General features: G+C 31.1%; 1 protein-coding gene across 1 annotated transcript; it reads right to left on the bottom strand.

Moving 5' to 3' along the window:
- Positions 1 to 16,530: 16,530 nt before the first annotated feature.
- Positions 16,531 to 16,986, bottom strand: LOC111885294 (uncharacterized). The gene has a single exon (XM_023881556.1). The coding sequence runs from the start codon at positions 16,984 to 16,986 to the stop codon at positions 16,531 to 16,533; it is 456 nt and encodes a 151-aa protein (XP_023737324.1).
- Between the last annotated feature and the right edge of the window lie 965 nt (positions 16,987 to 17,951).

The raw sequence follows: 17,951 nt of genomic DNA, 5'->3' as shown, positions 1-17,951 counted from the left end.
GTTTCGTGAAAACCTTGCATTTTGACGATTAGCAACAAAATTCCTTTGGTGTTGGTTTTGAACAAAATTTTCATTTCTTGGTTTTTGAACATTCAGTTTTTTAATTGATTTTTGAACTTTTGAATGACTTTTTAAGAAATCATTTTGTTTTTGAGCGGTTTTGTTCTGAACAAAAGACTTATTTTGTGGAAAAGTATGAACTTGTTTAGTCATTTTCTGACAAGACGATTTTTGTGCAAATGTCTTTGGTTTCTTAAAAGAGTTTTTATTTTCCAATACACCTTGTTTCGAGCTTTTGACATCGAAATTCCTTCTTCTTTTGAAACTTTTTGAATTTATTCATTGAAAATTTGTGTTTTTGTCTTTTGATTTTGAGAAACCGATTCATTTAATTGTTTGTCATCATTTGCTTTTTCTGTCTTAACTTCCCAAGTTATTTTTGGTATTTTCCTTTGAAAAGTAGATGAGTTCTTGTTAAGAATATTTTCAACCGTGCTTTGGTTTGAGAAAAACATTTCTTTCGAAACTCCTTTCTTATCTTCAACAACAGTTTTGTTAATCTCGGGAATCACTTTATCTCCATTGCCTGCAGTGACAAACACCTGATTGGGAAACACCACATCATCGGTGCATTTGAAACTTGGATAAACAACTGAGTTTGATTCGAGATAATGAGGACCTTTTTCCTTTATCACTTTTTCGAATTTCTCGGTTTCCTCATAAACTTTATGGACAACAACTCTGGGAACAGTTGTTTCGATTGGAACGTCTTCATCATCATTGTCACTATCAGTTTGACTATCTTCGACAATCACACGGTCATAGTCATGAACTTTCGATGTCGATGGTTGATCAGTGTTAACCTATTGAATCATTACAAATTTCTTTACCCTTAGCCATTGAAGTGACATTAATGACAGATAACCGAGAACAATCAACAACTTCTTCCTCCTCAATTTCACTGATATTGTCAGAATTGTCTTTGATATCAGCAAATTTGTGTTGAGAGTTAGATGTAAAATTCTCAGTCTTTTTCAAAATCTTTGTTTGTTCGTTCTTGGTCAAGGTCTCATTCATAATATGAACCAAATCATTAGCATCTAAACATTCATCTATTTTAACAATACCATATGCATATGAATCATTTGGGACTTTGTCTAATTCATAATATTTTTCTCACAATCATAGGATGTTGAGTCTATTTTCTCCCTTTCAAAGACCAAAAAGGGCAATAGCTTCCCATGTTTTTCCTTAATAATGTCATAGGAATGATGTAAATTTGTTACTTTAGCATACAATCTCTTATCTGAATTGCAATAGATGTTATGTTGTTTCATCAAAATACAATTATCAACTCTTACATAATCCCTATCAATAGTAACATTATTCAGTTGCAACTCACGATTGTCTATTCTATTCCTCTTCGACTCCGATTGTTTTTGTTTTCTAGCAGTAAGGATTTTGATTTTTCAGCATCACTACTAACAAAGATAAGCATGTCAATAATGTATGTAATAGTATCATCAAAGTCTGACAAAACAATATCGTATGAACTAAAAGGAATATTAAAGGAGTCGAGAAGATAACTTACCTTCAAAGTCAATGGATACATGTGTGTTCCAGTAGAAATGAAACATTTTTCCTGTCACTTTCTCCTTAACCTGACTTCCCTTTTCATACCTTGATACATCGCTCCATGTGTGGGGTTTCTCATTTCTTCATCATTTGATCAAGATGACCAGATTTGATAGGTACCATCCCCATCACCACCTCCTTTTGCTACAAGCGACATTCCCTTCATTTTGGCTTTCACTACCTCCAACCTTTCGACATAATATGCTTCATCCTTCACTCTATCCTTCTTCTCCTCTTTCTTCCTCAACATGCAGTCAAATGCCATTGATTCGCACCATTGCAGTAGTGACAATAGAAACTAGAATCTTCTTTTAATTTCTTATCAACCTTCTCACCAGTAACCTTACTCTCTTTCTTCTCAACCTTCGACTCTTCTCTAGCATTCTTCCCAGATGATGAGTTTCCTTTGAAATCACTATTTCCTTTGAACTTCGGATTGAATGGCTTCTTAAAGAGCTTCTTAAATTTGTTGTTTGAATAATAAGCCACAACTTCATCTTTCTAATTCATGAGAAAACCTTCCTCACCATAACCATCAACATCAGCATATTCGACTTCAGACTTTTTTCCTGACACCTTCGAAACCAATGCAAGAGGACCTCCCAAATTCAATTTTCCTTCTTCAGCTATTTCGTTGATCTCATTTCATGAGCTTTTAGAACATTATAGAGATCTCCCAAAGAATATTTATCGAAGCTCTGTTGTGTCTTGATCATCAAACTGATGTTTCTCCAATCCATTCAAAGTCCCATCAAGAAGCTGAGATTGTACTCAAGAATAGAAACAATGACTCCATATCGACTGCATTTGAAGATCAACTCGTTAAGACAATCATAATAGAGTTTGATCGTCTCATTCTCTTTCTGCTTGAATTCTCTCAATTCGAGCAAGCATTGCTTCACTGAACTCTTCTTAGTTTTCTCATTTCCTTGATATTTCTCTTTCAAAGTATCCCATATCTCCTTTGTTGATTTGCAACCATGTATGTAATTGTAAACCACAGGAGGAAGAGCATCACAAAATTCTCGCAAACATCACCTGTCATTTGCTTTTTGTTTGTCTGTTTGCACTGCAACATCAAGAGCAGAACCAGCCGCTCCAACTTGTTCTAGCCTATTTGCAGGATGATTTCCACCAGTAATACAACACCACAAATCTTCACCAATCCTATTGATATAATTTTCCATTCTATCAGCCCATTGCTCGTAATATTCAGGAATCAGCATCAGGATTTCGGTTGAAGAACTGAGAAGATGAGAGAAACCAGTCATTGTGTTCATGTTGAAGTTCGCCATTGACATACAGATAAAAATGATGAAAAACTTCGAAAGAAGAATCTAATGAACAAATCTTCCAGAAAACAAACAACGTACACTCGATCTATCAAATGAAATGCAGAATTGAATTAAAACAGTTGATCAGAAAAGAATTTCTAGATCAAAAGTGCATAATATATTTGAATCCAAAAGGAGATTCAAGAACTTTTGAAAACACGAGAATGTCATAAATCAATTGAGAGAATCCTGCTCTGATACCAAATGTAGTTCGTATGAATCAAGTGTAAGAATGAAATCAGAGTATGAATTGATTAAGGAACACAAAACGTAAATAAGATCTGTTTGGCTCTTTTATTTCTTCTGAGAGAGTATACGATATGAAAGAGTAAAGTGTTCTATCAGTTCACAAAGTTACTCTAATATGTTTACTTACCCATATTTATAGGAGTTAACAGAAGCACAAAAAATACATAAGGGCTAACTCACTGAAGCTTCGAAATCTAAACAACCCTTATGAAATACATATAACAAATACATCAAAACAAACTTCGACACAGGACATGACCAAAGAGACTTCGACATATCACAATATATTTTGAACCCTAAACTGTTGGGATGGAATCCCTGTGTATGAAATTTATTTGCAAAGCTTGTATTTTGGGAAATAGATTCCATATGTTATGTCCTTTATGACTGGTTAAAGTCATGAAGACTAAGAGTGTTCATAATGATAATGAAATTAAGAAATTTGGGTTGTATTGTGGTAACAACAATGAGTTTGTAAACTTTGATGAATTTTGTGAAGGTTTTTGTAAAACCGAACTTTAATAATAACTATAGGTCATAATATTTGTACAACCATAGTGATAACATGGTTGATAAAAAGTACGGGTGTTACAAGTGGCATGAGAGCCATAGTTTAAGCGAATTTGATTTGTAATACCTATGCCTAGGCTTAAATAATGAGATGCGTAAAAAGTGATTCCGATGAAGAAATCCTTTTAAAGGGGAATATAATTTTAATTACCCAAAAAATTTTGAGTAGGTGATTTTGTAAAACATGGCTTGTATGGTAGTGAGCGCGATGTGAAAAATCATAAACACAACGCGTCCAATGGTTTAGACGATTTCAAATAGAAGGAGTAAGAGTGTGACACATGGAATAGGGAAAATACTTGTGGAAAAGGGGTATGACATGTGTAAATGGGAACTACTTGAGGCAATGAAGCATAAAATATCTTTTAAGGTCATGAGATTGGTAATAGCATTATGTTTCCAACAAAAGTCTACTGACAATGCTCTTATTGGGTATAGAAGAGGTTTTAGAAAATTTTAAACAAAAAATAAACATCTCGATATGTTTATTTCTATTTTTAAATTAATGTAACATTTTAATATGTATTTAATTTTTTTAAATATAAATAAATAAAAGATGTTGCTTTATGTTAAAGAAGTACTTCATTGATATTTTCAAATTCAATAACCTCGAGCATGTGTTCACACGGACCTATCCCCTAGCTGCTCATATAATTGCAGTTTTATCTATTAAGAGAAATTATTATTTCATAGTTAATGTTAACGACATAATCATTTTCAACACATATCCATTAATTAGCGCAACGCACGAGCATTCTCATTGCTAATTGATTTCATTTCTTTTGTGGTTGAGTCTAAGTTTCAAGTTTATATTAGAAACTCCAAAAAATTTTACTTAGGTTTTAGTTAGTATATCAGAAAGTAGGATGGTGTAATAGAAAGAAGTTTAAAGTAGGATGTTATGTTCGGAATAAGTAGGTTGTTTTTAAAATCATATAAAACACTAAATGATAATTCATTTATCGGTCAATCTGTTCAGTGAACGGGTATTAAGCTAGTTATTGATTGAGTGAATGGGTATGGGTATTAAGCTAGTTAATATTTGGATGCACCTACATTTTATGGTATATATGTTTCTAAAGTTTGAACATCTTCTATAATCAATTTAGGAATTGCGATACTGAATTTGGTTTGATTTTTTGAGAGGATGATACCATGATTCTTTAAAATATTTTTGGGTCTTTGTTTTTCTTTAATTTTGGGGGACAATGTGTTTTTTAAGTTGTTTAATTGAACAAAATAGGGGTAAGCATACAAATATATTAATTCTTAGTATAATGACTTGAAAGGGTAACTAATTATATGTCTATATGTTTTGTACATATTTGGTCACTTAACTTTTTTTATGTATTTTTAACCCTTGAACTTGTTTTTTTGTTTAAAACACACCACTATTACCTGTAATAGCAGGTAAAACCTATTTTGGTTTTTGTGTTCCACCTCCGGCGGCATTTTCGGCGGACCCAAGCTCCTACGACTGGTCCTCTTCTCCGGCGACATTTCCATTTTTTTGTTTAAATCTTCTCCATAGTTAAATCACATAAAAATAACTTTAAAAATGTTTCTTTAATCTTGTTTCTTCTCTTTTGTAGCATGTATGCCCCAGTTCAAGATGTTCATATCCAATATAAGCAAAAGGAAACCCACATTTCGTATGCGACACTAGGGTTCTTGTAAAACCCTACAAATCGCAACAGATTTTCGATCAAGATAAACTGAAATCGTTAATCACAGAAATCGTTAACAGATATCGATCACACAATTAGTTCCAATCTGATTGATCAATCATACACGGGATTTGAAAAATAGCGAACACGATGATAGGAATGAACCCTAAAATCATTGCTACAAAAAAAAAATCAGACCAGAAATAGAAATCATTTGATGATAATGAAGTATAAAGATGAATCGATATTGTAGGTAAGATTAATTTTGGATCCCTCAAACAAATACAGTGAATAGGTACGATACTTTGAAGAACAGATGAAATAAACATGGATGCTATGAACAATTAGATACATCTCTTTCCATTTAATTTCTCATAATATTGAGAATTAATAAGGATTCCAAAAAAATAGTGAATAAACAAATAATCAGTGAGTCAATGAATGAAGAATGGCAGATTCAACATATTTGATTAATGAAAAGAATAAGAAATTTTAGGTTTTGTTGTTACCATTTCTGTGTTTTAGAAGAAATACTCTAAGGTGAGTTACAAATTAAGAACAATGTTAGAATTTTGTTGTTTATTGAATTTCTTCTATCATGCATAAATAAGAGAAAGATTTAACAAGAACATTTGCCAAGAACTCACCAGAACAATCATTTGACCGGAAAATCATGTTTGGCATGAAACAACACCGGAAACTGATAAAACCCACTATTACCGATCATATTGGTATAATAGACACGTTTCAACAAGTTCAAGGGATAATAAAGCATGAAAAATAATTTAATGACCAAATGTGACCAAAAGTTAAAATATGTTACCTTCTCAAGTCATTATCCCTTAATTCTGTAAAGAGTAAATTATAGGAATGGTCCCTATGGTTTAGGGTAATTTACACATTTGGTCCCTAACTTAATTTTTTTACTCGGAAAGTCCATATTGTTTGTTTTTGTTATGCATTTGGTCCCTGTCTTAACTAAAAAGACTATTTTGCCTTTGATTTTCTAATTTATTTAACTAAACACACCCCCAACCTCACCCATTCACATTAACTTACCTACCTCACCATTTTTCTCTATTTAAATAATAGCCTTTTTATGTAAGATATGGACCAAGCGTGTAACAAAAACAAACTGTAGGGACCAAACGTGTAACAAAATAATACAGTAGGGACCTTCCAAGTTAAAAAAATGATTTAGGGACCAAACATGCAAATTACCCCAAACCATAGGGACCATTCTAATTTACTCTTCTTTAAATGTCTTGCAATTTTTCACTTGATACAGACATAAATGCTAATTGCTATCGACTAATGTGCATTTTTTTTAAACAGCTAATTTTATGCTAACTATTTCGATGAACAAACAAAAAGTCACGGAAGCTTATATCTGATTTATTAGGGGTGAGCATGGTGCGGTTTGATGCGGTTTTAAGGCCAAACCGAACCGCAAACCGTATGGTGCGGTTTTTGCATTCTTAAAACAGTTGGGTGCGGTTTTGCAATGGTTCGGTTTTACGGTTTTTAAATATGGTTTCGGTTTGTATCGGTGCGGTTTCGGTTTTAAACCATGTCTAAACTTTGATGCAGTTTTTTTATGTTTATTGGTACGGTTTTTTAAAAGCGTAAGAACATGTGACTATTCTCACAAACTAATTAATAATCGAAGGTTTGTTAACTTTGTCTTAATTTGTTACAATCTTATTACACATATCGATTAGCGTTTGGTTAACAATAGAAAATTTGTTTTGCACCCCATATAGTCTTACACAAAAACAAAGTAAACATATAATAAATATGTTATCGTTTATAAGTATTTTAAATAGCATGTATATAATATATATTAACTGATTTATTAATATACATGCTTGCGGTGCGGTTCGGTTTTTGCGGACCGGTTTTTTGGATAAAAACTGCACCGCACCGTTGACCTTCGGTTTTTGCAAAACTTAAATCCGCACCACTGGTTTTTACATCGGTTTTGGTTTTTCGGTTGCGGTTTATTGCGGTTTTACCGGTTTTTCTTTAGTCGGTTCGGTCTTTGCTCACCCCTATGATTTATCTTTCTATGCTCAAGTACTATAATGTTTAATAAATTATTTTGTTTTGAACATGTTTCCTCATCCACGATCGATCACGTGCTAAAATAAAAATAAATGTTTTTTTTTCTAAATTCTTGTTTTAAAAAAAATTGTTAAATTGTTTCATTGAAGTTAATTGTATCATAACCATCTATGAGTGTGAGATGTTTATTGGCATTTCGTTTTTCGCTCTAGATATGAAAATCATAAAAATCAACCATGCTAATGCGGTTTTAGGATGAATGAACTCTCATGTGAGATGAGATTACGATTATTGAATGACAAATAACAGTAATTACTGGAGGGTATGGGTATGTATCATGTGTTTGAGATGCAAGAGAAGCACGATAGAGCTCAATGATAGTTTAATGATTTGGACTACAATGAATATACTAGTGATGTTCGTACATATATTAAGATGCTTGTAGTAAGATTTGTTTATGATTTAATGACACCGTTCAAAAAGTTTATAAATCTGAAAAAAAAAATTAGGTCTATATATAGTGTTTAATTATTTTAGACTAGTTAGGTTGTAAAAAGTGTTGTTATATTTGTCATCACGACACTTTAATTTTTTGACTGGCAGGTTATTTTTGTTACAATACAAGCTCAATATGTTATAGCAGTATAATTATTTAAAATTACATTTTCCAAAAATTTTGTCAAAAGTGGCATGCAAAGCTCTCTCTCTCTCTCTCTCTCTCTCTCTCTCTCTCTCTCTCTCTCTCTCTCTCTCATGCCCGCCATGGTAGGGCGGTGTTTGTTGAGCACGTCATGGTGATTGTCGAGCCCACTACCCCAACACTATAAGAAATACAGTCTTTATTGGTGCCACTATTAGTCACTATTAGCGGTGACATTAAGCAAACGCGTTGTGAGTCGCCTTTAATGCTCATATCGCCGCTAATGCTTATGGTACGGACATTGTGTGTTTTGTCCTTGGTTAATCTAGGTCGTTGATAGGTTAGAATAATCTAGCGGCTAGTGTTCAACCATGTATTTAATGCTCTAGAAAGAGGTAGCGGGAACTTTTTCCTTTTTCACCGGCAGTGCATTTATAATGTCACCCCTAGTGATCTAAAGTAAAAACGCCTTTTGCAGCTTCACTTCTCACTTGCTGGATCGATTGCAATCCCAACCACCGGCGAGGAAAACTATAGTCTGATAGCGACAACAAAAGGATCGAACATCGGCATATGTTGATAGTTTGATATATTGATAATTGTTAGTTTGATAGTATGGTGGTTGGTTAAACTTATAAGTTTATGTTGTTATTTATTTTGTAGTTGGAGAATCTTCGAGCAATGCTTAGTTACCCATATTGTAGTGCAACACTTCAAGTGTGGCTTCAATTGTTGCCACTAACAAATGATATTTGGGAATTAAGTGGAACCAAGATGATGACACGTCCGATTAGTTTATGTTTTATTAGACTTTGTATGAGATATAACTTTATAACACTTTTGGTACTTATAATTTGGCATGTTAACTTCATAAAGTTTAAAGCACTTTTAATTATGCAATTAGTGTTTCATGTTTTTGATATTTTGTATTGGTTTTTTCTACATCAGAAAGGTGCTATTTTTTTTAATATAGTATCAGTGACGATATTTTATATTAGGGAGCTGATACATACGCAACAATTTTTTTCCATACACAACAATTGGTGCTTTAAAATGTTGTATTGTACAATTATATAATGCATAAATTATTGTGTATAGTAAAAAATTGTTGTGTAGGGATCACTTTCCTTTATATTAGTGGCAACACTTGGTATTAGTAGCAGCACATAGTACTAGTGACGATAACTTGAGCAATAGCATCAGCGACGACGCATTTTTAGCGATTGCCGTCGGTAAAAATATTGGCAGCAACATATCAGAATTTTATCGACGATAAGTATCGTCCATAAAAACCTTTTTTTGTAGTGCAAGGCTTGGAACAAGTGATGGTTTGTTATCATTAGATCAAACGGTGTGGGTGTGAACTAGAACACAGCCCAGAAACACAACACCCTACGTGTGGTTTAGGTGAGGGGTTTCTTCGTGCGGAATAGCGTTTTGCACTCTATCTCCTTTTCTGATTGGCCTATAGCTAGAAAATGTTATATATTTTTTTTCTTTGTTTACTTCTTATAATATATAATTAAATTATATACGTACTAAAAAATTATAAAAAAATATATCAAAATTTATGGTTTTTAATTCTTTATAAAAAGAATAATATTGGTATAGAATATATTTTTTTTGAAAAAATAAAAAGAAATTTTTCTGAGTTTTGAAGATTGATGTTCCCAAATGAAATACTAAAAAATAAAAGCAAAGACAAGTATACCCTTCACTTTTATATAAATAATTTTTATTTTTAAATCTACATATTTCTCTAAATACATCACGACCCTTTACGATGGTCAAATAAAAGTATAACTGAAGTTCTTTAACTTTTTGTACTTAAAAGCTTAAACAATCTATAAATAAAACGACAAAACGTAATTATTATTTGATAATATTATTTTACAAAAATAATATGGTCTATTAGAATTTTTAACAATAATATATTTGAATCTCATTTTATTATTATGAGGAGAAGCTAAAATCATGGGATATCCTCGAAGACTCACGTGACATTGTTTCCATGAAACATGCGTAATTAATTTATTTTCCCTTGTCTTGAATTAGGCGAGTAATTTCCTGGCACGTGTTATGTCGCTTCAGAGAGGGAACACACATGTGACTGCGCATTCTGATGTTTATGATCCTAACTCCTTTTGACCCGTATCAACTCAATTTTACAATTAACTTTGGGTAATGTTATATACCACACTTGTATAAATATATAAATATTCAAATCATATAAGTTGTAAACGAAATGAACGTTCAACGAACTGTTTATTAACTATTTAGCAGAGAGTTCGTTTATGTATTAAATGAACGAACATGAACATAAATTCTCGTAATTAAATGAACGAACATGAACAATGATCTCGTTTATTCAATTATGTTTATAAACGTTCGTTTATGTTGGTCATTTAAATTCGTTTATGTTCGTTCATATAAATTCTTTTTATGTTCATATATATATATATATATATATATATATATATATATATATATATATATATATATATATATATATATATATATATATATATATATATATATTTGATTACATTACTATATTATATGTTCATATATGTTTGATTATGTTTATTTATCTTTGTTCATTTATGTTTGTTATATTTGTTTAGCATATTTACGAACATAAATGAACGAACATGCATGGGGGCTTAGAAGGGGGGCAAAGTGGGCAGCTGCACAGGGCCCAATTTTTTTCATTATATATTTTTATGTTAAAATACAAAATTATAATAAAGATAAGGACCCTTTTTTCTTGTTCGTCCTGGGCCCTTAAGAATATTTTATTTTTCAGGACCGGCCATGCGAACATGTACATGAAATCTCGTTCATTTATCCGTTTGTGTATGGCTAACTTAAAAGAACGAATAGGTATTGACGAAATCTTCAACTCTCGTTTAGATTGTTTTTCCTGACAATGACCGATTCCATTTTCGGCTTCTGATTCGTATACTACTACATTGAAATATTAGAAAAATCATAACTTCCTTTCACGAAGTCAGATTTAGGTGTTCTTTATATGTAGAGAATCTTTGTCACATATATTATAACTTCGGTTAAAATTATTTTTCTTAATAAATCTTCTATCAAAATATCATTTTATCGTTTATTTGACTATCTCGTAAATATGGGTGTTACACACAAATAGGTGTGTGTCTATATATTTTTTATAAAATAGATGTCTTTATACATTTTATAATGTGCTTGAATACAAATGCATTTATTATAAAATCAGTGTTTATATATATATATATATATATATATATATATATATATATATATATATATATATATATATATATATATATATATATATATATATATATATATATATATATATGTGAGGGGGGGGGGGGGGGGGGGTTGTGTGTGTATGTGTGTGTTTACTTTGAAATAAATGTTTGTATATATTTTTTTCTAAATATGTTTTTGTATATAAATATATTTATAATAAAATATGTGTTTTTATACATTTTTTTTATAAAATCGGATTTGTATATATTTATATACTTAATAAATACCTATTTTATAAATAGGTATTTCGTATACAATTTTTTTTTAAGTTTTTATATAAAAAATATACTATTTTTATGTGAAAATATGTTTCATTTGTATACATATGATTTTATAAAGAAAAAACATATTCGAAACAAAATTTTGATAAAAAAAATTGTAAAAAAAAAAAAAAAAAAAAAAAAAAAAAAAAAAAACTAAAGTTGCGATAAATTCATAACAAAATTGTGAAATCTAGGCAAAAATGGTAAATTTGTGACCAAATTTGTAATAAAATTTAAAATATAAGTCAAAAGTGTAATTTTTGGATTAAATTTGTAATAAAATTTTAAATTTGGGCCAAAAGTGTAATTTTCGAAAGTTAGATGAGCTGTTGACCAGGTAAAAATGTCAAATTGAATATAATAACCGGTTTTAGAACTTAATTGAATATAAAGAAAAAGATATAATGATTAAATCGATTATGATGTCAATGTGTAAGGACTTTTTGCACTTTTTTTTTCATTTACTGCTACAACTTTGTGAGTTTTTTAAGAAGCCATTGTTGGTTTAAATTCACAAAATTGTTGGTTATAATGGTGTTTGTAAAAAATGATATCTTTTAATAGCAAAAAGTTACAAAAATTAAAAAAATAATAATAATTTAAAACTACACCTACTTGGTAAATATTTTTAAAACTATAAAAATTTGATAAATTTTGAGAAAATTACAAAATTAGCCAATTTCCTTAATTACTTTGCAAAAATAGCAAAAAATCCAACATTACAAAAATAACTCAAAGAATCACAAATAGATTAAGTCCATCTGCGATTTTACCTGTTGAATTGCGAATGTATAAGTTGCTAAAGCAAAGGCACACATAATGAGTTGTATGTTCGCATAATGAGTCCATCTATGACCACTTGCGATTTACCCTTTTTTAGGGTATAAAAACATAAATTTTTTTTGCTTTCATTTTCCAAAGTTTTTCTTGAAAGAACTCTCTCTGGAGGCGAAAATCGGCACTTGGACAATCCCGACAATATGGTAAGATCTTTACTCATTTGTGTTTTAATCATCATTTATGAAGTTTAAGCTTCGTTTATTTACGATTTATCCGGAAAAAGTTTGAAAAAAACAAAAATCGAAGGTGTTGCCCCTTCGATTTTCTTAGATGTATGTGTTATATTTAATATTTAGAGGATTTCATAAGTAGCCTTGAGGTTTTGATAGAATTTCATACTTGGATCTATGATTATACAAGTGCATGATGCGTAAATCGTGCATTGTGAGGTTGTACATTTGGTATTTTTGTATTAATATGTTATATAAATGTGTTAATACAACAAGATGATTTTTTTATATATAAAAATGATTTTTTGATGCTTCTTGATGTTGTACATTTGCATCTGTGAAGTTGTATATTTGGTTTTCAAAGAGTATATAAAAAGTATTATGCAATTTAGACAAATATCATTTATATGTTATAAAATAGCATTTTTGATGCTATTATTATGTTATAAATATTCATCTTTTTGATGTTGCTATAAATATGCATATATTTGTATTATAGAAATATGGTTTATATACATTCGGTTTATTTATCAAGAAACATATTATACGAAGCAATTGTGATGTCGTTATAAATAAACATTTGGTTTATTTGTAATTCTAATTGCCGATGTTGTGTAAATCTAATAGTTTCTATTTAGATTGTTGCATTTTTGTTATAATAATTTGTTTTTATGACAGTTTGTTAATATTTAGTATAGTCACAACTAATAACTTACTTTCCTTTAATGTTTTATACCCTTCTAACATCTTGTTGTATTTCAACATGATTCTAAAAATCTTAATGTTAAAGTTGTGGTAAATCTAAAAGGATCGGGATGTAATATATGGGAAGCATTTAAAGTATTGAAGGGTGTCCGACGAGAAACATTTAGAAGAATTAGTTTTGGTTTTTTGTTGGACGTCCCTCACTTACAAGGGGACGGCTTGCTATTTCATAAAATTGTTCTTTATCTGATACGACTATTTTGTGTAGTTGGTCTAGTGATGTTGAACTATGATTTGTAGACACTTATGTGCTTTGGAGGGACATTACAAACATGTCATTTATTGTTGTCATGAAGCCTACTATAAATTTACTTTCAGTGAAAAAATTATCTCATCTACTATATATTAGTTCTTCATATATTACTTTTAAAAATTTACTCTCTTTATTTCGCTCACAATGACTTCAAAACCCTATACCTCTGAGGAGTACTTGATTTTAAGTCCTGCATATATTCATGTGTATGAGACGAGCAAGTTGAATGATCCAGTGTTTTGGACTCGTTTAACCTATATCTTCAATGTTGAAACTCAAACAACTGTAGAAAACCATTGTGACAACCTAGATATCACAGCAAAATGGTATGAAATGAAAACAGAAATTCTATTATTCAACGATCTTTATACCAAAAATGATGACACTCGTTTAAATGTTACTTAGGAGGTCATTTTGAAAGCTGCTAAAGAGGAATACAAATCAATAAGTGCGGGTTGGAATTCTAGTATAAAGTTCATTGGAATATTTTGAAATATGTCCAGTTTATTTAATGTCTATTTCTTTCTATTAGGTTTTTATTTGGTTATTTATATGTACTTCGTCTGTATTAGGTTTTTAATATGTACTTCGTCTATTTTAGGTTATTTATGAAAAAAAAATTGGGCTATTTTCTAATTTATTTCATGAAAAATTAATAATAAAACCTTACAAATAACAATTCCATGAAGCATTATACATAAAACAATACAAATATGAAATTTGCATAATAAAAGAGCCCTCTACATGAAATATCGATTATTTTTAACGACATTCCAAACGTCCTCATACTTGAAGTCACGCCTTCATGCTCCAAAATGTAAAAATCTTTAACAATATCCAAAAGCTATTCGGCGTCAGCATAATAAGTTTTGGTATATTTAACATAATTATACTATCGATTGGACCATATGACTTCTCCTTTTACATCCATCCATTTACTGACAATATCTGATTGTAGCTAGTGTTATCCTTCTCCCATCTCATGGTTGAACAATGATGTTATGCGGGTCCATTCATCACCTATTAGACAATGCGGGGGAGTTAGTGGCGTTACACCCTCCTGACCACTAATCCAACATCATGTTACAACCTACATCATGCTTGTCATCCATGGTCATGGAGAATTGGAAGCAACTACTTCATTCGAAGAAGTTGCTACATTGGATGACATCTTTGAATATGGGTGTTCATTTCCTAGAGATTATACATCTATTTATATTTAAAAAAGGAGTTAAAAAGGACTTGACCAGTCTTGTGGAATCTCTATGTACTACAATGACTTATCATGTCAAACAATAATCTATGTATAGTCATTTCCAACTTTGAATTTGAAATGACTGACTTTTGGACTATGATTTGCATGTTACTACAGTGACTTGTCATGTCAAATAGTCATCTATAAATTCCAACTGTGACTACGAAATGGTTGCCTTTGGACTATGATTTTGCAGATTACTAGGATGTATAAATACGACATCTATGATCTTTTTCTTATTAAAAATACTATATATTCTCAACTTTATTATGAGTTCATCCTCAAAGTTTGAAATTTGCTCATGCGACGAAGTAGAATGTTACTATTGTGATCCAATCGACCCCTTTGTTGCACCCTCTTTGAAAGGCCGATATATGGCGGATGAAACTTTTCAAGATTTGAAAAGGACTAAAGAAAAACAAAGAGGCATCTCGGGTTCTCAGTGAACATCATGAAGTTAGCATCAGAATGTAAAGAAGATCAAGAATGGATAGAGATTAATAAAAAGAAAATAAAAGAGCATGAAGAATGGATCAAAAAGACGACGAAGACTATCAAAATGACTGAAAATGGCTTGTTGACAAGGACGCAGAGGTGATACATCTTAGGGTGCAAAAGGATCGTTTCGAAGATAAAATGAGAATTAGGGATGAATATATAACAATCAAGAAAGAGAACTACCCATTGCAGTCCCCTGAGGTTAATGATTAGTTAAAAAATATTGTAAAATTATCATGTCTTGGGTTTGGTATATGTATTTTTTTTAGTATAATATGTTTATTTATTGTTAATTTCCAAGTATTTTTAAAAATCATGTACAAAAATTCATGAGTTCATCCTCAAAGTTCGAAATTTGCTCATGCGACGAAGTAGAATGTTACTATTGTGATCCAGTCGACCCCTTTGTTTCACCCTCTTTGAAAGGCACATATATGTCGAATGAAACTTTTCAAGATTTTAAAAGGACTAAATAACAACAAAAACATGATAAAGAGTCGTCTCGGGTTCTCAGTGAACGTCGTGAAGTTATTGCATCAGAATGCAAACAAGCTCGGGAATGGATACAGATTAATAAAAAGAAAATCAAAGAGCATGAAGAATTGATCAAAAAGACTAAGAAGATTATCAAAATGACTGAAAATGGTTTGTTGACAAGGATGCAGAGATGATACATCTTAGGGTGCAAAAGGATCGTTTCGAAGATAAAATGAGAATTAGGGATGAATATATAACAATCAAGATAGAGAAGTACTCATTGCAGTTCCCTGAGGTTAATTATTAGTTAAAAATTTGTTGTAAGATTATCATGTATTGGGTTTGCTATATGTATTTTTTTGAGTTTGATATGTTTGTTTACCGTTAATTTCCAAGTATTTTTAAAAATCATGTACAAAACTTCATTTACTCTTATGATTTTAAAACCAAATTACAATATAAAAGCATAAGAACAACATCTTAGAAAATTAATAAAATCATTACAATATAAAATAAATTAACAACTCTTCAATTTAAGATAGTTTTAATTCATAATTAGCGTTATAGCTCTATGAATAACTTGCAGAAGCCCAATATTAATTGTCGTCTCCTTAGTAGGAATTTTCATGCGACTTGCTCCACTACCAGATGCCCTTCGAGCACAATTGTTTCTCATGTGTCCTGCTTGACCACATGTAGAACACTCTTTTCTTTTTGGACCCACGTCTTGGGGTGGATTGCGTTCTATGTTTGTTGGCCTACCTGGCTGACGTTTATCCATTATAAGTGGCCTAACAGTCATCAAACCATCGGGGATCTCCCATTCAGATGGCTTTGGAAAAGGGTTCACTGATTCCTCATATGTTTTCCTCAATGTTTCGGTATGGTAAACTTTTAATACATACAACGAGCAATCTTGGTATTTGTTGACTGTTATCACTCTTTTGACATGACCACAAGGTATGCAATCAAGTTGCCAATACCCACATGTACAGGTCATTTGTTGGAAATCAAAAATGACGTTTTGTCTCCCCTTTTTGACCTTTCATTTTTTACATGAGATCATGCGAACATCCCAATTAGTAAAAGTATCTTTATTTCGTTTTACAATCTCATTGGTCCAAGGGGTGAGTGTTGTTGTTGCTTTCGCTAAAAAAAGAGAAAATGACACAGTTAATCAAAATATGTTCTTCAAATAAAACTTCATTTGCTTGATTCAATTCAAATAAGCTCCTGCATCGAATCATTAAATGACATTAAGTTCTTGTAATCATTACCAATAATGTCCAACACTCCTTGTAAGCTCGAGCATATGAACATCTAATATTTGATTACACTAATTAGCTCTACTTGAAACCAATTAGGTGCTTGTTACCAACATCAAATCATAAAACATATATGAATTTTACAATTTGACTAACTAGAATAATAAAAACCCTAATTCCATTGATCAAGTGAAATTGAGTGCAAATCAAACATATGATAAAGATCAAATCAAAGATTACTAAATGATAAACATGAAATCTAGTGCAAATTACAATCTAAAAAACAAACACAATAGAATCAAGAACCGGAAATGATAAAAAAAGTTAACCACACATGGCTAAATCGAAACATAAATTTAACAAGTTTTTATCTTCAAACAAACTTACAAAATCCAAATAAAAGTGTTTCCAAAATGCTAAGTGAAGATATGATCTCCCAAAAACCGCCCCTTGAAGTCTCTGATCGAAGTCCCCTTGAAGGATCCCAGAAAACTCCTTTTAATCGGAAGTTGCAAGTCAAAAGAAACTATCAGACCTCGTTACTGGGCCCATGTAACATATGCATTGTCATTACAAGGCCGTGTAATGGTCCTGAAGTGCTAAATGCTTCAAAAGCACGCCCGTGTAACGTATGCCTTGCGAAAGCGCGGGCCTTGTAATAGACTCCAAAATGGCCAATTTCCGATTTTCCAATTTCTTG

This window comes from Lactuca sativa, chromosome 3 (assembly GCF_002870075.4).
Source record: "Lactuca sativa cultivar Salinas chromosome 3, Lsat_Salinas_v11, whole genome shotgun sequence".
Classification (NCBI taxonomy): Eukaryota; Viridiplantae; Streptophyta; class Magnoliopsida; order Asterales; family Asteraceae; genus Lactuca; species Lactuca sativa.
This window is presented reverse-complemented; position numbering and strand designations above follow the sequence as displayed.

Coding starts and splice junctions, on each gene's coding strand:
- LOC111885294 (XM_023881556.1), bottom strand. CDS start 16,986: ATGACCTGTACATGTGGGTATTGGCAACTTGATTGCATACCTTGTGGT.